The sequence below is a fragment of the Nicotiana sylvestris genome, chromosome 12 (genome assembly GCF_000393655.2).
Source record: "Nicotiana sylvestris chromosome 12, ASM39365v2, whole genome shotgun sequence".
Classification (NCBI taxonomy): Eukaryota; Viridiplantae; Streptophyta; class Magnoliopsida; order Solanales; family Solanaceae; genus Nicotiana; species Nicotiana sylvestris.
In genome coordinates this window covers 10,715,420-10,738,077 of record NC_091068.1, presented here as the reverse complement: position 1 = coordinate 10,738,077, position 22,658 = coordinate 10,715,420, and the positions used below count along the sequence as shown (strand labels likewise).

General features: G+C 42.7%; 1 protein-coding gene across 1 annotated transcript; it reads left to right on the top strand.

The window, feature by feature from the left end:
• The first annotated feature begins 1,230 nt into the window (after nt 1–1,230).
• Nucleotides 1,231–9,391, top strand: LOC138882673 (uncharacterized). Its single transcript, XM_070163283.1, has 3 exons — nt 1,231–1,427; nt 7,997–8,402; nt 8,747–9,391. The coding sequence occupies exons 1-3, from the start codon at nt 1,231–1,233 to the stop codon at nt 9,389–9,391; spliced, it is 1,248 nt and encodes a 415-aa protein (XP_070019384.1).
• Nucleotides 9,392–22,658: the final 13,267 nt, after the last annotated feature.

Sequence of the window (22,658 nt, the reverse complement as noted above, 5' to 3'; positions counted from 1 at the left end):
CGAGAGGCTATAGGACTATTAGGAGCACCTCCCTTCTTGACTCCTCATCGTGCGATTTGATCCCTTGGGGCTTATGCCTTTGTTTCCTTCCTACTCAATCTTATGCGGCGTGAACCGCTTGTTATATATCGAGAATTGAAGAATTGTAATGGTACTATAGATGTGGTGCGAGATGTTTCTCCCGGTATAGTTGGTTGGGCTATAGTCGTCGCCTTGCGGAAGGAGTTTTCTATTGTTTCGGCTCGGTATTTGTGCTTCTAAGAGCTTGGAGGCTATGCACAAGTTGCTATGATGCTCACGATTTGTTATCCTTCAGTATTGACTTGATGGTAGGATACTTGCCTATGTGTTGGGGCGGTGAATGATTTGAAAGGAAGTCTACTTAGTGCACGATTCAGAGATCTGTTATTTCATTTCCAGTAGAGGAAAAGCAATTGGCCTATGAATGTCCAGATTTGGGGTGATGGAGTAACAAGACTTGGGATTTTCGAGCGTGGTGGAATTTTCATCTGCGATGTAGTGTCGTCGTCCTCAATTGTATGTGTTAAGTTCACCGGTGTTATGGTCTTCTGCAATTCACCTTTGGGGGTAAGATATTGTGAAATAATATTGGAGAAATGACTTTTAGATACCGCGGAGTGCGGTGGTTCAGGATTGAATCAGTATTTCTAATGTTGATGGCTCGAGAAATGTGATCTTCGAAAAGGTTTAAAGTTAGTAGCGATTTGTGGGTTCAAGTGCTACGAAGACAGATTTTATTTAACGTAACAACTAAGCAACAAAGGACGAGGAAGGACATGTGGGGAGTGTCAGGCGGTGGTTAAAATTTCTAGAAGGCTAGGTATAAGAAGCAAAGGTCGAGTTGTCGATTAAATGGGTGAGTTCCGCCAAAGTGGGAGAGTGGCGGAGTTGCATATGGGCTTTGTGGTAGGATGACTACGCACCTTAAGGAGAGTTTGGAATGATTTGGGAATTTTAGTGATGGGTGATTGGGGTCTATGGATTTAATTTGAGGTATGGGCTATTAGGCGGCAGGAGATTTGATATAACAGAAAGGAACTGCTTGAAATGAAGAAGGATACAACATACCTTTGAATTGGAAGGATATTTCTGCACATTTAATTGATATCTACGAGGGGTGAAGGAATTTGTACAGCTAGAGAGTGAGCTCAAACTCAAGATGGGTTATTGATGTTATAGTGATTGTACCCCGTGCAACAGTGTTGGAAGATGTCGGCACGTAAATTCCACAAGTGGGTTATCTCCAGTGAGCAGATTGGCGGTCATATGGTTGGTGAAGCTTCTGCAAAGAATTCCATTGGTTATACAGCAAAGAGATCGGTCATGCGAATGTGGTTGATGATTCAGAATATAAAAAGGGGTTTTTACAGAAAGCTTCCGGGAATTTTGGCGATTGATTGTGCAAGGTTATGTCAATAAGAGATAAAGAATCCTGGTGAATTTCAGAGTTGTGTAATAGTGGATTCAAGCTAAGTGGGAGAGTCCCACCTCCTATGATTGGGTTGCATGGTTAACTACTTGAGAGGTTTCTAGTTATTAGCATATTGATGGGTTATTTTAGCTATGGGAAAAGAACATAAGTGGTAATTTGAGCAAAGGAATTGTTAAAGGTGTGCTATGGTTGGCTTTATTGACTCATATTCAGACTTGGGGAAGGATTCAGGATTTATGCCTTGTATAGATATGGGTTTCAAGGGAAGTGATTCTGCCGGGTGCTTTGCCGAGAGGGTATTCATGTGCTAGAAGATTCATGGAGTCGATTATATTCGAGGCCAAGTCAGAGCGGGTGGCTCTCAACAACGGTCCTAGTGGATTCAAAGCAGTAAAGTGTGGTGCCTAATGATTTCGAGCCTATAGGTTCGGTTAAGAATCAAGCTTTGTAGCAGCTTATAAGAAGAGGCCCATAATGTTAATGATGTTTTGACTTGCAGTGTAGCATTTGGGAGGTATGAAATGGTTCGTGGGATTTGAGATAGCATGGTCTCGTGATTCAAGGTCACTCGGCATGCGTGCAGATGGAGTGTGTATGTGTTGAATGGAGTTATAATTATTTCTAAGGCAATCAAGGATAAATTAGAAAGAAGATATGTTAGTTAGCCATAGTTGAATTGGCATATTGCTGGTAGTGATCAGTTCCTTGAGCGTGATCAAGTTATGCAAGTGATTTGTGATGGTGCGTGTGAGGCTTGTCGGTCGCCGTAATTGATATTATTCAAAAATATTCTTCTGCTATGGCCTGTCATGTGTAGGCGGATCCCGGAAGGGCTATGATGGCTTAGACCACTACTTAGAGGTTTGTATATTCTACGGTTATAAGAATTCACCTGTGTGTTGCTATGGTTCTCCTGAAGTGAGTTAAGTGAAATGTTTTTATATGATGAAGTGTTAATATATTAGTGGTTCCGGAGTTATGACAAAAATCATGTTCTATCGTATATTGGCATGTTGGGTGCAGTGAGTGGTATGGAATTTGAAGTGAGGATCAAGGTTGCAGTTCGGTGTTGACAAGGATGTCAAAAGGTCGGATGAGCAGGAAAAGAGTTTGGATGTTTAAAGCAAGTTGGTATTGTCTTCAGCGTCACCTGAGATCGGTGGTTTGTGAAAAAAGGCTTTGCATCCTGGTTAAGGATTCTTGATCACTTTTCAGCGTTAGTGCGGCCGGTGGTTTGGATGTACAGACCTGTTATCTGTTACGGAAGGTTGTGGGAGCGTGCCCCACGGGAAGGTTGTAAAAGTGTGTTAGGTAGCGACTTGATGTATTGAAGAGTTAAACCAAGTATGAAGACTGAAGTGATGTCATTAAATTGAGAATTGATGCCTGGAGGGCACTCGGCTTATTAGGTTGTGGACCGTGGAGGATTACTCCAGTTATAATGGTTGTTCTTGTGTGTTATGATGAAAAAGTGAGTTATTATGGACCTTTAAAAGGTTATTAGCCTGTTTTAGTGCAGTCGGAATCAACTTGAGGGCTGTGGATGGATTTAATGTGAATATGGGCTCTATATCAGGCCAGAAGTGTTCATTTCAGCAATGCACTCCTTATGGAAGGGTAGCCGGGGTGTTATTTTGTCGTCAGCTATTTCACGTAATGATATATTGCACCGTGTGAGTTGTGATACGACTTGGTGAATTTCTTATGTGTTGAGGTTCCGCGTAGAGATGATGTTATATGAGCAGAATGGCTCTTAAGATTCATATCGTATATCACACCTCAGTTTTGCTTGAGTTTTGTAGCTTATGACGCTATATGTCTCCCCAAGGATGATAGTATGCACTTAGCGTGCTTGTGACCGACATTCGGTATTTTGTTGTAATGAGCAATCTGGCTCGGTGTGTATCTCCTTATGTGAATTTTATGTGTAGATCGGGTGGTACGCGCCATAGGTATGTTGTTTGGATCGGGTTGCACGCCGCAACAGTGTGATGTTGAGTACAATTCCCCGTATCTGTTTTTATGTATTTTGTTTCCTATATTTCCGAGGAAAGCTCATATTAGCTGTGTGCCCACGTCGCATGTATGATTTGCGAGCGGGGTGTCTGTTTAGTTATGTTGACCGCGTTGCATGCATGATTCGCGAGCGGGGTAATTGGATTTCCTTTTTAGATTTCCTTTTCCTTTTGTATTGCGTTCGAATTTGTAGCCTATTGGCGCATTGTGGCATCATATGAGACTTCTAGTCATGTCTGGGTGGCTTATTGCCTGAGCAGTTCGTACTGGGTGAGACGAGATCATTGGATTTAGGATCAGTGCAATCTGATTATATGAAGTATATTAAGGAGCTAAGACCATTATTTGGTTCAGAATGAGGTGATGGTTCTTGTCAGAAGTATAGACCCAATGATATGTCAATTAGGCAGTTGGTTATGAATTTCTACACATCTCTTCCATCATGGCGGTATTGTAAGAGTTAGAGCAAGACCTATGTATGTCATGAGGTGCAATGGGAGCATCAGATTTGTGGAATTTCGACTAATTTGATCAGAGAGTGTTATTGTGGTCCTGTGAGTAAAGTGGTGCAAGGTGTGGATTCCGCAAAAATTGTGCAGTCATGTTTGGGTACAACGTGTAGTGATTTATATGGTGATCGTATGTTAGAAACAGTCCTGGCAGAGAATTCCGGATGTTGGAATTGGGCTCTAAGCTTATTTGCTTGAAGGAAAGAGAATATCTTTAGATTGATCGAGTTAATGTTCTCGACTGAGTTATGGTAGCACGGGTAGGTGCGCGAGGTGTTAAACAGTGATTTCGGACAACTTCGCTGCAATTCTTAGCATGTTCGAGGACGAACGTATGTTTAACTAGGAGAGAATGTAACGACCCAACTGGTCGTTTTGAGCTCTAGCGCGTCATTCAGCAGTTTGAGGCCATGAGCAGCTTCACTTCAGGTATTATGACTTGTACACATGGTCGGAATTGAATTCCGGGGAATTCGGAGTTGATTTGGAAAGATAATTCTCATTTCGGAAGCTTTAACCTGAAGGAATTAACTAAGGTTGGGTTTTTGAGTAAACGACCTCGGAATTGGGATTCGAAGGTTCCAGCAGGTTCGTATGATGATTTTGGACTTGGGCGTATGTCTGGACCGAGTTTTGGAAGACCCGGGAATGTTTCGGCACCTATTGTGGAAGTTGACATTTTTGAAAGAATTTCATAAGTTTGGGTTGAAGTGCATTTCAGTGTTATCGATGTTCGTTTGGGATTCCAAGTCTGGGTATAGCTCTGTATGGCGATTCTGGTATTGGGAGCGCGATCAGAAGTGAATTCGGAGGTCCGTAGGTCATTTTGGAGTCATTTGGCTAAAGATAGTAATTTGAAGGTTTTTGGGAAGTTTGGCTGAGAGTTGACTTTTTGATATCACTGTCAGATTTCGATTTCGGAAGTTGGAGTAGGTCCATAATGTCAAATATGACTTGTGTGCAAAATTTGAGGTCAATCGGACGTGATTTGATAGTTTTAAGCATTGAAAGTAGAAGTTTGAAATCTTAAAGTTCATTAAACTTGAGTTGGAGTGCGATTCATGCTTTTAGCATTGTTTGATGTGGTTTGAGGTTTCGAGCAGGTTCGAGTTATGTTTTGGGACTGTATAGTGTGATCGGACGGGGTCCCGGGGGCCTCGGTTGAGTTTCGAATGTGCGGGAGGAGTTAGAACACACCAGATTTTTAGGTGTTTTTGGCAGCAGTTGCAGGTCTCGCAAATGCGAGAAATAGTTCGCATTTGCGAGTGAGGCTTCGCATTTGAGAAGGAGCCTGGCCTGAGGTAGAGTTCACATTTGTGATAATTTGATCGCAGTTGCGACCTCAGCAGGTTTCGCATTTGCGAGCTCTTCGTCGCATTTGCGACCTTGGCAGGGGAGGGCCATGTTCGCAATTGCGATGGGTTTGTCGCATTTGCGAACCAGGTGTCACAAATGCGACATCTGAGGCCTGTGCACAACTATTAATTTCGAGACTTAGACCCTTTAGCTCATTTTCCTTTATCCTCTTAGGTAATTTTTGGAGCTTTTGGAAGAGGGTTTTCACCTAGAACTTGGAGGTAAGTAATTTCTACACAACATGAGTTAAATACATAGATTATGGGTAGATTAACATGTGAAAATTAGGGAAAATCAAGGGTTTTAGATGAAAGACCTAGAATTTGGTAAAAACAAAACTTAACCACGAAATTTGTTAGGGAATGGAGTAAAAATCATATATTCTTGATCCTTAGGTTATGGGTAACGATTTTCTTACAAATAATTTTCGGAATCCGGGCATGTGGGCTCGGAAATGTATTTTAGGAACCTTGTATTTAGGCTCGGAAAATTGGTTTAATAATTATAATATGAACTTTTAAGCATGTATTGACTAGTTCTTACCCTATTTGAATAGTTTTGGATCGTTCGGCTCCAAATTGGAGGTTTGAGCGCGTTCTTGAATCGGAATATAGGCTTCTGAGCGAGGTGAGTCTCCTTTCTAACCTTGTAAGAGGGAATTGTCCCCATAGGTGAAATAATTGGTTATGTGCTTATGTGCTCCTATTTGTGGGGGCTACGTACGCATGAGGTGACGAGAGTCCGTGCGTAGCTACTATTATGTGTAATTCCGGGTAGTCTAGGACCCAAAAGCATGCTATTCTTGGAATATCTGTAATCTTGTTGGCAGTTGAATTGCTTAAATCTTATCGAATTGGTAAATGAATTTCTAAAAGGGATTAAACTTCATTTTCTTAAATCGCTAAAAGAGAATTAGCTTTTATTTGGATAGACGTTCTCAAATAAATTCTTAATTTGCTTTTTGAGCATGTATTTCTATGTGTACCTGCGTCACATATATGATTCGCGAGCAGGGTGTTTGTTTATTTATGTTGACCGCGTCACATGTATGATTCGCGAGCGGGGTAATAGATGCTTCTATGGTTCACGCCGTTCGACCCTCGGCAGTGCACATTTTATATTTATGTTGGATCGGTCCGTACGACCTCGGCATGATATGCACATGCTTGTATTGTTTGCCTGAGATTTATAAAGTGTTGATATTTGCCTTTCCTGGCCGGTGATAAATATGATAAAGATGATGAAAAGTAAATCTTGGATTATTTGTGAAGTTGTTTACCTGTTATTCGGCTTTATGAATTATAATTGTTTGTTTTATAAAATCCATAATTTTCTTCACATTTTTACTATATTATCATTGGACAACTAGTAAGTGTCGAAGTCGACCTCTCGTCTCTACTTCTTCGAGATTAGACGTGATACTCAATGGGTACACGTTGTTTTCGTACTCATGCTACACTTGCTGTGCATTTTTGTTGCATAGGTTTATGTGTGGCTAGTGGCTTAGTGGCATAGTAGCACGGTTGGTACGAAAACTTAGGTGAGCTGCATTATCGAGACGCCCCGCAGTCAGCAGAGTCTCCTTCAAAGTATTGCATTGTATTTTCATTTATGTCCATTTGTATTCTGGACAGTCACTGTATTTTATTTCATTCACTAGTAAATGCTCATGCACTTGTGACACCGGGTTCTAGGATGATCACAGGATTTTTCAGTAGTTAAATTTTGTAAAGACATCCTCATTTATTCAGTGGAGTTTATTATTTATTGTTTATCTATTTAAAGGAAACGATTTCAAAATAAATAAAAATCGAAAAAGTTGCTATTAAATTGTTGTTGGCTTGCCTGACAGTGGTGTCCGGCGCCAACCCTTAGTGGATGTTGGGTCGTGACAAAATCCACCCTTCGTTCTGGAGGATAGTTATTCTCCCCCGTTTCTTTACGAGCAAAATCAAAGGATGTCCCTTCACCCTCGATCACCTTCTGCGCCTCTACAGTCCCCACCTCTATCGGGGGGGGGGGCTGATCAAGCTTGTCCGTCGGGCCAATAGAGCCCCGCTCTCTAGCATAGACGAGTCTCGGGATCGAAGCTGGATGGGCTGATTTGTCCGAATAAAGACTATGTACCTGATCCCTGATGGAGACATACCGTTCCCTGAGAAGTGGAACATGAAACATAAGTACACTTCACCTTTAATGTTTAATCTGTTGTTTTACTTCTTTCTTCCTTTGCTCATCTATATTTTGGTGTTGTAGCTGTGGCCCAGATGCCGGAACCAATTCCTGAACTTAAGCAATGGGTCGAGAGCCAGATGTCATAGAGACCCTATTCTGAACGTGCCTGGATGGAGTTATCGAAGGGCCAGTGGGAAGCCCGTAATCATGATAGGTTTCTCCCTTGGAATGGCTATTGCCTACGTTCCTCCTTGAAATTACTCACGATTTTTCCTTTGTAGGTCTCAGGAAGGACGTTACAATGAGGCCGCCAATTGGTGATGAAAAAGTCCTTCCCCAACCACCTGGTTCGAAGCAGACCAAGGAGTAGAAGAGGAAAGAGGCTCCGAGTTCCCCGAGCCCGTAGAAGAAAAGGTCGGCGATGAGGTCTCGCAATCCTAGGGGGGTTGCGGTCACTATGCATTTTGGACTCCATCTGCCGATTAAGGGATGGGCCCGAAGAAGAGGAGGAAGAAGTTGATTCCCATTTGGTGGCCCGTGCTCGGCCTGGTGTTTCGACACAAAAGCCCTCCGAACTGGAGGAAGTTGACGAGGGAGCATCAACCAAAGTTTCGAAGCCAGAAAAAGTCGAGGCTGCTTCGTCCCAAACTGAGGTGGTTGAGGGAGGAACTAGAGGCGAGGCTTCTCGAATAGGTGACAATGTCCCAAGGGACGATCTAAGAGTGATTCATATCCCCGAGTCTCCTCGATTTTTAGATGCAACAATTCGCGAGGCCGCCAATTTGGTAGGTCGCTCTGGCATGGGCCCTCAAGGGGCAATTGACATCCATAACTACCTGGATGGAGTGGAGTTCAAAGCCTTGGGAGATGTCACTTGGCTTGGTGACCTATCAGTACCGAGGAAGATACCGTCATCGAACGTCACTGGGTCTTCATTGAACCCAAAACTAGTGGACTGGTTCGCGACCCCCCAGTGCTAACCCCGATCATATGCGCACCATAATGCTTACTGTCCCGAAGGATGCCCAGGTCTTCTCTCCCCCCGTGGGTATTGCTAGCTACTTGATATGCTTGGTGCCCGAATAGGACCAAGCCGCGATGGATGCGGTAGGAGCCGCCTGTCTGTTCAACAAGGCCCAGCATGCTCCGAATCGGGTAACTTTGAGGGCCATTCCATTATCTTTTTTTTAAAACTTTAAGTTGTGGATAACTCTAACATTTTCTTTCTTATTCGTAGGCTTTAGTGTTGCATCACGAGGCCTTCCTTAGAATCTGGGAGGAGCGCAAGGCTGAGGTCCGGAACTTCACTGAGAAAAGCAATACCTACAAGCTTCTCAGTGAAAATCTTCAAGCAGATTTGATGACGGCCCGAGATGAGCATGCTGAGATGGCCGGGCAGGTATTCCGAGTACTTCACGATAGTGAAGATGAGTTGGAGATAATAACTAATGATCCAATTTTGCAGGTCCGACAGAGGCTTGAACAGATCAAGGACCTTCAGAGACAAATAGATTCAATACGAGCCGAGGCTGAAAAGTTCAAGGGGTGTATGGATATCTTAGCTTCACAAAAGGAGGCCGTCCAAGCAGAGCTGGAATCGACCGATTCTAGGTTTGGGGCTGAAAGGGAGAAAACCTTGGCGCAGGCCACGAAAATCGATGAGCTATTGTCCCGATTGGATTCGGCCATCTCCGATAAGGCGAATTTGTCTAACGAACTCGAGAGGGCCAAATCTGAGGTGGCCAAGGCCAACACTATAGCTGATGCTAAGGTGGCCCAATTTAAGGTCGACGTTGAGACCATTCAGGTGAAGGCCAGGAGTATGGTGGATCATGCGAAATGGCAAGCTCGAAGGGAAGCCCTCGAGGAATTTCAGGCTTAGGGTTTCGATATTGGGGCCAAACTCGAGACTGCCAAAGTAAAGGAGACAGAGCCTGGAAGCTGGCCTTTCCTGAGGAATGTGAGCACGTGACTTTTGCTTCACGGAAACTACTCCAAAACGAAATCGAAAAAAATAAAACAAGTTACTTTCGGGTACAATTTTGAGAATTTGCGTGACATTTTGATAATTGTTCTGTCCGTAAATGCTCACCTTGCTATAGTTAAAAAATACAAAAATACATGTTGCATGCATTTAGGAATTAATGGTACATTTAGGAATTAATTAACCATAATTTGGTTAAAAGAAAATCACAAAAAATATGCATATGTGTTTCTTGTCATTGTGTGATTTTATTTAATGTTTAATTTGTGTGTTAATTATTATAGGTGTTAAATAATATGTGTGTAATTTTGTTTTTGATTTTACAATTTATTTAGGATTTTTGTTTAATTTTGGAAATTAAAGAAAGAAGGAAAATGGGTGAAGTATCAAGGAAACTCGGATTGGGCTAGGTGAAACCAAAAATTTCACGCCCAAACCAATTACATTGACCCAGTCCAAACCAGGTCTTTCAGAGATGCCCCCAAACGACGCCGCATAGGGCATTTGATCTGAGCCGTCCATCCAATCTAATCTAATGATACCATGGCCTTCCCCAGCACCCATCCCGTTTAAACCTTAGACTGACCCAGTCTCATTTAATTGAGACGACGCCGTTTCCTATTACAAAATATATCCTGGCCATAGATCCAACGGCCAGGATCTAATCTCCTACCCCATATATAAATCCCTCCTCACACCCCACGCCCTCCATAGCCAACCCCACCCCCTCCTCACTCGTCTCTCTCAACACCAGAGACGGACCCAGACCTCCCAAACCCTAGCCGCCCTCAGCCCCCTTCGCCTGAAACCCGACGGCATCTACGCCGCCGGTCACCCCTTTAACACCATAGCACCTCCTTCACTCCCTGAACCCAAATCCCTTACTCCCTTGGCTCGAATCAGCCCCGAGCTTCTCGAATATTCATTTGAAGATTCGAGCCAAACCTCAACCTGCACCAACTGACCCCAAATTCACACCAGTTAATCCCTCGACCTCCCTCGTGACCAAACCAAGCCTGGTTTGGTTCAAATCTTACCAGAAAAGCTTGAACCCCTAATCCGAGCCCCAAGAACCCTAGAACTCAAATCCATTGGGGTCTAATAGACCTTAATCGAGGTGTTCTTAGTTGAGAACACTTCGATTAAAATTCGTTCGACCTCAAATGATCGAGTCTGGTTCAAGCCTGGGTCGTTTTGTTTTGAGCTTCCAAGATAAGTTTCTCTTTCCCTTCTGTTCTTGTTTGAATTCTATTTGTGTTTGTTAGCATGTCTAGTTAATTTGTTGATTTTTCTGTTATTTTCTTTCAATTCTCGCCGCCTTCATAAGACCTTTTATTTGGTCGACTCTTCTTCTGACCATTGTTAAAAACGTGTGGTAATATACGTATTCGATTTGATTAATATCGTCGAGTGGTTAATTCATGTAGGTTCCCTGTTTTGTGAAAAGCCGCTGAAATCATTTGGTGTCCTGTTTAGTCTTATTTGTTTATCGATTAATTGTTATATGTTATAACTAGTATAGTCAATTGGATAAATGTCGTCCATTAGTTTTACAGGTTTGAATGTTAGAATAATCTGATTCATACTGCTTCACCTTTTGATTGAATCATTGTTTGAATTCAGTTGTGAATTGGTTATAGCTGTAGCAATTAGGAGATAGTTAGAAATCAGTTTTGGTCAGTTGTTGAGTTTGAACTTTTACAGGTTTAAACTTCAGACCTAGGAAACTTAGGGTAATACAGTAATAATCAGTGGATTCAGGGTAGTTTGGGGATTGAAAAGTTCAGAAATTGTTTAGTTTAAGTGGGCTGACAGTAGGGTACTGAAATGTCATTAAACTAATACAATTATTTATTAATAGTGGAGAACAAAACTTGATAGCATGGGGGTTAATTGAAGATTAAAAGCTACCCATACCTCTTGGGCACAAAACACATGATAGGGGGCTGTCAGGAGGATGGACATTTCTGATTAGTTTTAAGGGGTATGGGCAGAATGAAGAAGGCAGCCTGTTGGTTGCCTATCTTTGCCTATAAATAGGCTCATTTAGAACAAAGTAAGGGGTGGAACACTAAGATTTCAGAATTTAAAAAAAGCAAAAAGCTGGGGCTGGTTTTTTTTTATCCTGAGAGAAAAAAAAGAACAAGAGTGTTAAGGCTGGTTGATCCTCATATAGGCTAAGTTTTACATCAAAGAGCTTCATCTTATCTTTGCCTTTGAGTGTCTAACAAAAATAAGAAATTGCTGTTTTTTGCACCTGTCTGTGTTTTGTTGGTACTGCTGGATTTTCAGCTTGGCAGTCTCCAGTTTTCTATTGATTGAGTACTGTTCCATTGGGTTACTCCTGGGTTTCTGTTTTGGTTTTAAGAATCTGTCGCTAGGTCCTTCTTGCTGTCTCCTACTGGTTATTATTATTGGTTTCTTTGGTTGCTACTGTGTTGTTGAATCTGCTGCTGTGCTACTGCTACTGCTGCTGACTCCTCTTCTACTATATTTCTGTTCTTCTACCAGGTACACAATTGATATGCTGAACCTTGTAAGTCTGAAATTTGAAGCATGAATTTGAGATGAAGAGCTGAAGTTTTAGCATTTAGCTTTGTATATTCTTAAATTTTAAGTTGTGTAATATAGTAGTTAGTTTCATCTGTTAAAAGCATGTAGTAGCTTTGCTATGTACAACTGAGTATCGAGTAGTAGTAGTGGATAGACTGCCCTGCATGTTATTTTAAAGAACCAATAATGTAGTGGTAGCATTCTGATATTTTAGTTTATTTCTTTACAAAGCATGTTTCAAATACGTATAAAGACTTTAGGTTAATTAATCAGTAGTTTAAACTGTTTTAGTTAGCAGACTTGTTTATTGAGAGTCATAAAAGGGGTTTTTGTAGTTGTTGATTCCATTTCTGCCTTATTGTGAATTCCAAAAAGTGTACAAGTAAGTAGCAGGCCAGACGTTAAAAATAGAAATGGCCCAGGTCCAGTTCTGCGCCCGGTATGCTGGGCCTGGGCCCAAAACTGTTCTGCCCCCATGTTCCCGTCTATCTTCGATGTTAACTATTTAGGTTTGAAATTTTTCAATAATAACTCTCAAGCATGTAAATAAATTAGGTATTTCTCTTCTTTTATTCTAGAGACAAACGAAATAGAAAACGTAGTCGCTTTAGGATATCCTTAAAATAAATGAGTTGCGCCTCGTCGAAATAAATCACAAACTGTGGGTCCCCCCATAAATGTAGATATTGACTCTGAAATAAATCACAAACTGTGGGGCCCCCATAAATGTAGATATTGACTCTTTAGATTTCGTAAAGGGCCGTTTAACGAATTTCACGGCCTTCTCAAAAATAATAACGCGTGAGCATTTTTTAGGTGCGTATCTAATAATGTTATCGTCCCTAAACTCGGGTGTGCATTTCATGCGACCCAAATCCATATCCCAAAATGTCGAATCGGATGTGTTCAGGATTGCAGGTTCATTTCATGCGGCGCAATCCAAAGACATGTCTCAGACGACGTTTAATTTTCTTTAATAAATTGAATAAAAGCGGTTAAAAGTTAAAATCGGCACATAAGTTACAACATGTAAAAAATCAGATAAATAAGCTAAACATGACACTTGAGCGACCGTGCTAGAACCACGGAACTCGGGAATGCCTAACACCTTCTCCCGGGTTAACAGAATTCCTTATCCGGATTTCTTGTTCGCGGACTATTAAATAGAGTCAATATTTTCCTCGATTCGGGATTCAACCGGTGACTTGGGACGCCATAGATCTCCCAAGTGGCGACTCTGAAATAAATAAATAAATCCCGTTTCTATTGTCCTTTAATCCAAAAAACTCCCTTCCACGTCCCTTCATGGCGGCGCGGGCGAAAAAGGAGGTGTGACAGCTCTGGCGACTCTGCTGGGGACGTAACCCAGAATCTCTGGTTCAGAGTTCAGAATTCGAGCTTGGAATAATTGTTGTAGTTGGCTTTGTTTGATTTTGTTACATGATATGTGCCTAATGTGCTAATTGATTGCCTTTTACCGCTTTGATATTATGTGAACTGTATATAAACTGTGCCGAAACCCCTCTCCTCTCTGAGTCTTCTGAATCATGAAGAAGGGTGTACTTCGTACGACTTCTTTTCTGTATAGTGTCAAATCCCAATTTAGAACGAGGTTTGGATAAGTTGCAAAGCCGGCGAAGCTTCTGTATTCCCGGATTGCTGCCTCCCCCTCGGCTCGAGCTGTCCGCTCGGGTAAGCCAGGTCTAGAACAAACACCCGGGCTTTGAACCTAGAATAACTCAACTTCACGCCGGATCCCTAGTAGGAACGCTTATCTGCATCATATGCATGTTGACTTAGGGGACTCAACATAGGGGTTGGGTTCGTCTAGGGCTAGCAACCTGAAATGAAAAGACCATCCTGATGCATCCTATTTGTTTTTTGTGCATTTATTTGCTCGGGCTTGCATGTTGACCGACTTCTGAATCTCGGGAATGTTAGAAATTTGAGAAAAAGAGAAAAAGAGAAAAAGAGAAATTGATTGTTTTGGAAAAACCAATACCCAAATACTGTCAAAACTCTGCCGAAATTTTGAGAAAAATGTTTTATTTTTAAAATAGTTGTTTTATTCAAAAAAAAAAGTCTATCATTTTTAGTTTGTCTGGTCTGCAAAAATGGAAAATGAAAAAATAGTTTGTTCTCTTATGGGAAAAGAAAAAGAGTCTTGATTTTTTTTTCAAAATAGTTTATTTGCCAACGGAAGCGAAAATAGGTTGTTTTTAAAAGTAGTTTTTTTTATTCATTTATTTTGCTTGAAATGCTTTAAAATAGTAGATTTTTGTTTCATGTTTTAAAATAGTTTGTTTAATTTGTCCGAACTAGGCCGGTTTGATTCTCACAGGATGTGAGATACGTAGGCAGCCCTCATCGGGTCCAATCTCTCTGTTTGCAAAAATAGCCAAAAAATGTCAAAAATTTTAATTTTTCGTCATAGAGTTGGGTGATGCTATTTTGTCAGAAATAGCCGAATGTTCCCAAAAAGCACGCCGGAAGGCTGACTTTGCATAAACGGCCACATTTGGTCTTGTTTTTAGGATTTTGACCGGTAGACCTATACAGCCGTAAAATCTTCGTCCCCGAGGTGCTGAAAGGCCGTATTTGAAAACCGAGTCCTTCATCTTCAAAATTGAAAAATGGAATATAGATAGTTTTATTTTGAGTCTAATAAAAGTTTTTCTTTCTTTAATCACCTTAATAAATGTGCAGGATGAGCACAAATCAAAATGAACCGTTCTCAGTCTTTAGCGAGGTCCCTCTACAACTCCACATGTGGTGGAATGATCTGAAAGACAATAGTAAAGAGATAGTGGGAAGAGTTTTGGGAGGTTTTGTCAATCTGTTGAATATCAAGCCGAGGACAGATATTATCGAGGCTCTAATACCGTTCTAGGACCCAACCCACAATGTATTCTGTTTTTTTTACTTTGAACTTTCACCTACACTAGAGGAAATCGCAGGATATGCGGGGTTGAATGGAAAATTAAGGGGACAATATTTGCTTTCACCAAGACCGGTATCTCCGCACGGGTTTTTGGATTTGCTAAACATCAGTCGGAAGGTGCAAAATGATGATTTGTCAAGAAGATGCTGCGCTCTCCAATTCTTATATCAACGGTATGGTGCTCCTCAGGGTTTTGAAGAGCCGAACCTTGGACTAACTCATGCTGGGAACAGGAACAAGTGGGAGGCGAGACGTACTTTGGCATTCATAACAGTATTCTTGGGGATCGTGGTTTGTCCACGCAAAGATAAGAAAATAGAGATAGGCCTTGTAGGGATGGCTGATGTTGCAATCAAAAAAACTAACAGTACTGTGGTCCCTTTGGTTTTGTCCGAAATCTACCGAGCTTTAACTATATGCCGAGAAGGAGGCAATTTCTTCTGTGGATGCAATCTATTACTCCAGATGTGGATGTAAGAACACCTGTGTCACCGAGTAGGATACATGAATCACGGGTTGACCGAAAAAAACTGTATCAGTGGTTTTGAGAAATGGATGATAGGCGTTGTACTCCCCGAAGGTGTCGAAGCATGGCTTGCACGATTAAGGTCAATGAAGGCCAACCAAATTGAATGGGCATTTGGGTGGTTGCCTGATACTGAGGTAATATACATGGCGGCCGAGGAATGTCATATTCTTTTGATGGGAGTTCGCAGTATCCAACCATATGCTCCTCATCGGGTATTGCACCAGCTAGGAAGATTTCAGGTAATGCCCACTAATGAGGATCTAAGCAAGCACGCCATTGAGTTGAGCCCAGGAGTCGTATTCCCCGAAGGAAAAATTAGAAAGCTGTGGCACGAATGTAGATTCCTTGAGCCCAATACTATGGTTCGAGATCTGGCTAAGGGTGAGGTAGACCCAAAATACAATGCTTGGTTCGGAAAAAGGTTCCAGATTCGTCAGATACCTGCTAAAAGAGCTCATGTCCAACAATTTACGGATGATTCGCAAGAACAGTGGGGTTGGTTGGCGAGAGAAGAAGGTTACCGGGCTGAAATCGGGAAGCTGAAGCGACAAGTTGAAAGGCTTAACTTTGAGAACAACGTGCAAGTTACCTCGAAGCAGGGTGAAAAGAATAAATTGACCAAAGAAAACCAGGCACTGAGAGCTCGAATTTGCCAAGTCGGTAAGAGTAACAACGACCGACAGAAATGTCGCTCCGATGAAAGATTGATAGCAGAGTTGAGAAATCAAGTCAGCAAAAGCTGAGAGGACTTGGAGAGATCCGGGGCTTGCATAGCAAGAATGCAGGTCAGATGGGCAAAAGGTACAATGGCACGGAGAAAGCGTCTACAACAAGTCATAAGGGATTATGAAATAAGCATTGGACTATTAAGAGAAACAAACTCCACTCTTGAGGAGCGGGTCTTTAAACAAGCTCAAGATGCCCGAGCAGACAGAAGGCACTATTATGATTTAATGGCCAGAATGGAAGAACAAATGGAGAGGTTCCAGGATCGACTCGCCGACAATGCTCAAGTACTGGGACTAAAGAACCGGTGAATAGAGCAACTGTTCAGGGAAAAGGATAACATCCGGGGTAGGATTGATGAGATTGGGCACTACATCTACATGAGATGCCTAGCATGTGACCAAATACCTCATGATACCCTTCTCGCCTCCATCATGGGCTATGTCCACCGGATCATGGATGAGCTGAAAATCTTACAAAGGGGTCTTACACCAAAGCCCGCGGAAAGGCCGAACGATGCCTCGCGGGCACCTAAATTGAAAGCTTTAATGTATCCCTAGTTCAAGTCTTGTTTGTTGACCTTATGGGTCTGTTATCTTCCCATATGTTGTTTTTCATCAAGTCAGGTTAAGTATTTTGGAATCTGTATTTTGTTGTTCTTTGTTTAAAATAAGTAGCTTGTAATAGCAAATTTTGGTGATGAATTGAATGAATCCAAAAGAATTTTGTGTCTTTACTTTGTGGAAGAACTACGCCGGGTCTAATTCACGCGGGGACGTGATACGTAGGCAATCCACATAAGATTCGACCACCACTAAAAAAAAAGAGGAAAAAGAAAAGAGAGAAGAAAAGGAAGAAGAAAAGAAAAATAATAGAGAGGAAAGCGGAGGGTTCCCAAAACACTTTAAAGGAACAAATAAAACAAGCCGGGATGACGCATGCGGTTGGAGCAAAAACATGTTAGAAGTGGTGGAACTGCCTAGGAACATCGCATTCCCCAATGTGAAATTACACTATGTGTTAAACTCTAACAAGTTTGTTGTTTATATTAGAGAAAGAAGTTTCGAAACAGTTAGCTCGTTAGAACGTTCTGGCAGAGTACCACTATCACACAAGATCTAAAGGGCCCATTCTGAAAAGTATGTCAGGTTCGGACAAAAGTGTTGAGGAGGAAAAGACAGAGATGCAAGTAATGAAAGAAGAGGTAGACAGGTTGAGATAGGAGATCGCGGGGATGCACCTAGCATGGGCTAGAGGACAAACATCACCAACCCTTCCCCCTACTCCTACCCTCTTGCCAGCTCGAACTCCGGAACACCCTCCCACTGGTCCATCAACGAACTTCCCCATTGCCCAATACTATCAAGGGGAAGCTTCCTATAATCCCCAAGCTCCACCACCCAACCAAAACCCTCCTCCGCCAACTGTCCCTGTCTTCGGGGCACCTCCACCAGCCACACTGCAAAGATCCTTCAGCGAGCCGTTGTTTCAGGCTCACGATCACCAGTATTACCCCCATGAACCAACCTTTAAAGCACCCGAGCCCTACACTTACACCCCTCACCTCCAACTCCAGGCAAAAACTGAGAGGCCGGCTAAGAATCCGGAGTAGGATGAAGTGCTTCGTAAAATGAAAAGCCTGGAGCAATCTTTCAGGAGTATGCATGGATTGGACAGCCAAGTTAGTGTGGCCTACAAAGATCTGTGTCCTTTCCCGGATGTGCAATTGCTGACAGGTTTTAAGATGCCCAAATTTGATATATACGAGGGACATGGTGATCCCATGGCACATCTACGAGGTTTCTGTAGTAAAATGAGAGGAGCAGGTGGAAAGGATGAGCTCCTGATAGCTTATTTCAGTCAAAGTTTAAGCAGGCCCGCACTCTAATGGTACACGAGGCAGGATCCTAGCAGGTGGTATACCTGGGACGATCTAGCACAAGCATTTGCGGGTCACTTCCAGTATAACCTTGAGATCGTCCCAGACCGTCTCACACTGTTAAAACTTGAGAAAAAGCCTGGAGAGAGCTTCAGGGAATTCGGATTCCGTTGGAGAGAACAAGCAGCAAGAGTCGATCCGCCAATGAGGGAAGTTGAAATGGTGGACTACTTCTTACAAACTTTGGATCCAACTTACTTTGGTCACCTGGTGACGTCAGTTGGTAAATCTTTTAATGAAGTAGTAAAAATGGGCGGCATGGTTGAAGAGGGACTCAGGTCCAACAAGATAATGAGTTATTCGGCAATCAAGACCACAACTCAGGCTATCCAGAGCGGCATGGGGGGTGCTCTCGGGAAAAAGAAGAGAGAGGAGGTCGCAACAGTCGAAGCAGACACTTGGTCCAGATCAAGAGGTCCTTCCCCTCGATACCAGCCCGGACCCCGCTACCCAAATTATCCACACACTCCATACAACCCTCCCCAACTTTATCATCTACCACATGAGCCATATTTCTACGTCCATCACGCCCAAACCTACAACCAACCTCCGGCTCGACCACAATGGCGTGCGCTGACTCCCCAACATACATATCCGCCTCCCCAAAACACATATCCACCACCAAGGGAATACAGGAATCCTTCAGGGCCAAGTTACTGTAGAAATCAAGCTTTCAGGAACGAAAGGATGCAGAGGCCGAGAACATTCACTCCATTGGGAGAAACCTATACTACTCTGTTCCACAAGTTGAGACAGATAGGCTTGTTAAGTCCTGTCGAACCCAAATTTCCAAATCCCCTTCCCAAAAATCTGGACCACTCAGTGAGCTGCGAATATTGTTCGGGGGCTCCCGGGCATGATACCGAGAAGTGTTGGAAGTTGAAGGCTGCCATACAAGATCTTATTGACACAAATAGGATCGAGGTTCATGCACCAGAGGCACCCAACATCAATGAAAACCCATTACCAGTGCACCACGAGGCCCACATGATCAAACTAGTGCATAAAGGAGGGAAACCCAAAAAGCCCTCACAAACGGTAATGATGATTCGGGCTAGCCCAAACGAAAAGACGACCAGTGAAAGGGCAGTGGTACAGTTGGGAAAGGTAGATGACAAACCATTTGTGGTAGTGGGGAAAGGTTCGTTTATTGCTACAAAGAAGCCAGAGTCAGTCGGGGTAGTACTTCCGGGAGTATCAAGCACCCCAATGTTGGTAGTGAAGGGGGCCCGCGTAGAACCAGTCGTTATTAGGCCAGTAATGCAGTTGCCGATAACAAGTGAGAAAGCAGTGCCATGGAGATATAGTCAAATGACAGTGATGCATAAGGGGAAGGAAGTTGTGGAAGAAATATGCGAGGCCCAGGGCTTAACCCGTTTAGGAAGGTGTTTCGCTCCCGCGGAATTGAGAAGGACCAATCCTATAACAATAAAAAAGCCAGTAACAGAGGAAGAAGCAGAAGAGTTTTTGAAAAAGATGAAGGCCCAGGACTACTCAATTATAGAGCAGTTGAGAAAAACCCCAGCCCAGATTTCATTGCTATCCTTATTGATCCATTCAAGCGATCATTGTCAGGCCTTAATGAAGATTTTGAACGAGGCCCATGTCCCGGACAAGCTCTCAGTGAACCATTTGGAGAAAATAGTGCACAAGATCTTCGAAGTAAACCGAGTGACATTCTCTGACGATGAGTTACCGGTAGAGGGTACAGAACACAACAGGGCACTCTACTTGACGGTAAAATGCGAAGACTCAGTGATCACTCGAGTACTAATTGATAATGGATCAAGTGCAAATATCTGTCCTTTGGCCACTATAAACAAACTAAGGGTTGCTGATGATAGGATCCACAAGAACAGCGTCTGCGTCCGAGGTTTTGATGGAAGCGGTACTGACACAGTGGATGATATCGTACTGGAATTAACCATTGGTCCAGTCGAGTTCACCATGGAATTTCAAGTGATAGATGTGGCGGTATCGTACAATCTTTTGTTGGGACGACCCTGGATCCATGCAGCTAAAACAATACCTTCTATACTGCATCAAATGGTCAAATTTGAATGGGATAGACAAGAGATTGTGGTACACGGGGATGACGGTACGCATGCCGCCAGTGATGCTATTGTGCCCTTCATAGAAACTGACGATGAGAAGGGCCCATGGGTTTATCAGGTTTTTGACGCGGTCTCAGTGGACAAAATTCCTGAGGGTGGGGGCCTTCCACTTCCTAGAATCACAGCTGCAACCTTCATGATAGCCTCAGAGATGTTGAACAACGGGTTTGTACCGGGAAAAGGTTTGGGGATTGATCTGCAGGGAATAGTCGAGCCAGTTTCTTTGCCCAAGAACCTAGACACTTTTGGGTTGGGATTCAAGCCTACCGCAGCGGACGTAAAACGGGCCTGCAAGATGAAGAAAAGAGTCTGGGTCCTTCCTAATCCAGTCCCACGACTGTCCAGATCATTTGTCAAAGCAGGGTGCAGAAAGTTACCAGTCCCAGAAGTTCTTGGACCTTTGATCGGGCTGGATGGAGATTTGAATGAGGGCCTTGAGAGAATGTTCGCAGATGTCAACATGATAGAGGCTGGAGAGGGTTCCAGTAAGGCAGAAATACAGTTTGTTGGGCCTAGGGCCAATGTCAACAATTGGACAGCTACTCCTCTTCCTACTTGGAGGGAGTCCTGGTAGTTGGCTCTGATTTTCCTTTTGTTTTCTGGATTATTCCAGGGTTGTAATCCGGATTCCCTTTTATTATTAGTATTGCTCAACAAAGTATGAAACCTTGTTATCCCATGATTCAATAAAATGAGAAGTTTCTTTTTCATTCCTTATTTTATTTTTATTTTTATTTTTAATTTTGTTTCTTTCTTTTCTTTTTTGAACAGTTCTTTTCATACTGATCTTAACGACATGACATGCGCAACGGATCTTCAACCTAGTCTAAAAGATCAATCTGATTCCGAATTAACCATACAAGAGGTCGATTATGATAATGAATCAGAATACGATGAGGATGGAGCCTTCGAGGAGATAAATTGGGAATTAAGCCAGTTTGAAGAAAAATCCAGGCCCAACTTAAATGACACAGAAGACATCAATTTAGGGGATGCCGGCGATATCAAAGAAACTAAAATAAGCATCCACATTGCACCAAATATCAGGGAGGAATTGATCAAAACACTTATTGAATTCAAAGATGTATTTGCCTGGTCATATGACGACATGCCGGGGTTAAGCACGGATTTAGTGGTCCATAACTTGCCCACTGACCCGTATGCCCTCCCGTCAAGCAGAAATTGAGAAAGTTCAAGACGGATATGAGTGTGAAGATTAAAGAAGAAGTAACCAAGCAGCTGCAAGAAAAGGTTATTTGTGTCACTCGATATCCTTATTGGTTGGCTAATGTGGTGCCGGTGCCGAAGAAAGATGGGAAAATCAGGGTGTGTGTTAATTACCGCAATCTGAATAGGGCAAGCCCAAAGGACAACTTTCCTTTACCCAACATCCATATCTTGATCGACAATTGTGCCGGGCGTGAGATTGGATCTTTTGTAGATTGCTATGCTGGGTATCATCAGATTCTTATGGATGAAGAGAATGCGGAAAAGACGACCTTCATTACGCCGTGGGGAACTTATTGCTACCGGGTGATGCCATTTGGTTTGAAGAACGCTGGAGCAACATACATAAGAGCAATGACTACTGTGTTTCATGACATGATCCACAAAGAAATCGAGGTGTACGTGGACGATGTCATCATAAAGTCTAAGCATCAGAAGGACCATGTAGCAGACCTAAGGAAGTTTTTCCAAAGACTTCGAAGGTATGATATTAAGCTCAACCCGACTAAATGTGCATTTGGTGTTCCATCTAGAAAGCTGTTGGGATTCATCGTCAGTCGGCGAGGTATTGAACTGGACCCATCAAAGATCAAATCTATCCAAAATTTGCCACCGCCGAAGAACAAGACAGAAGTAATGAGTCTGTTGGGAAGATTGAACTACATCAGCAGATTTATTGCTCAACTCACAGCAACTTGTGAACCCATCTTTTGACTGTTGAAGAAAGATGCTGCGATAGAATGAACGGCGAAATGTTAGGAGGCATTTGACCAGATCAAAGGATATTTATGAAACCCACCTGTGTTGGTTCCTCCTGAGCCGGGGAGACCATTAAATCTTTATCTAACGGTCCTGGAGAATTCATTTGGCTGCGTGTTGGGGCAACACGACATTTCAGGAAGGAAGGAGCAAGCCATCTACTATCTTAGCAAGAAGGTTATAGTATATGAGGTCAAGTACACTCAACTCGAGAAGACATGTTGCGCCCTAACTTGGGTGGCTAAAAAATTGAAGCACTATTTGTCCTCATATACTACTTATCTCATTTCCTGCTTGGATCCACTAAAGTATATTTTCCAGAAGCCTATGCCTACAGAGAGGTTAGCAAAATGGCAAATTTTACTCACGGAGTTTGA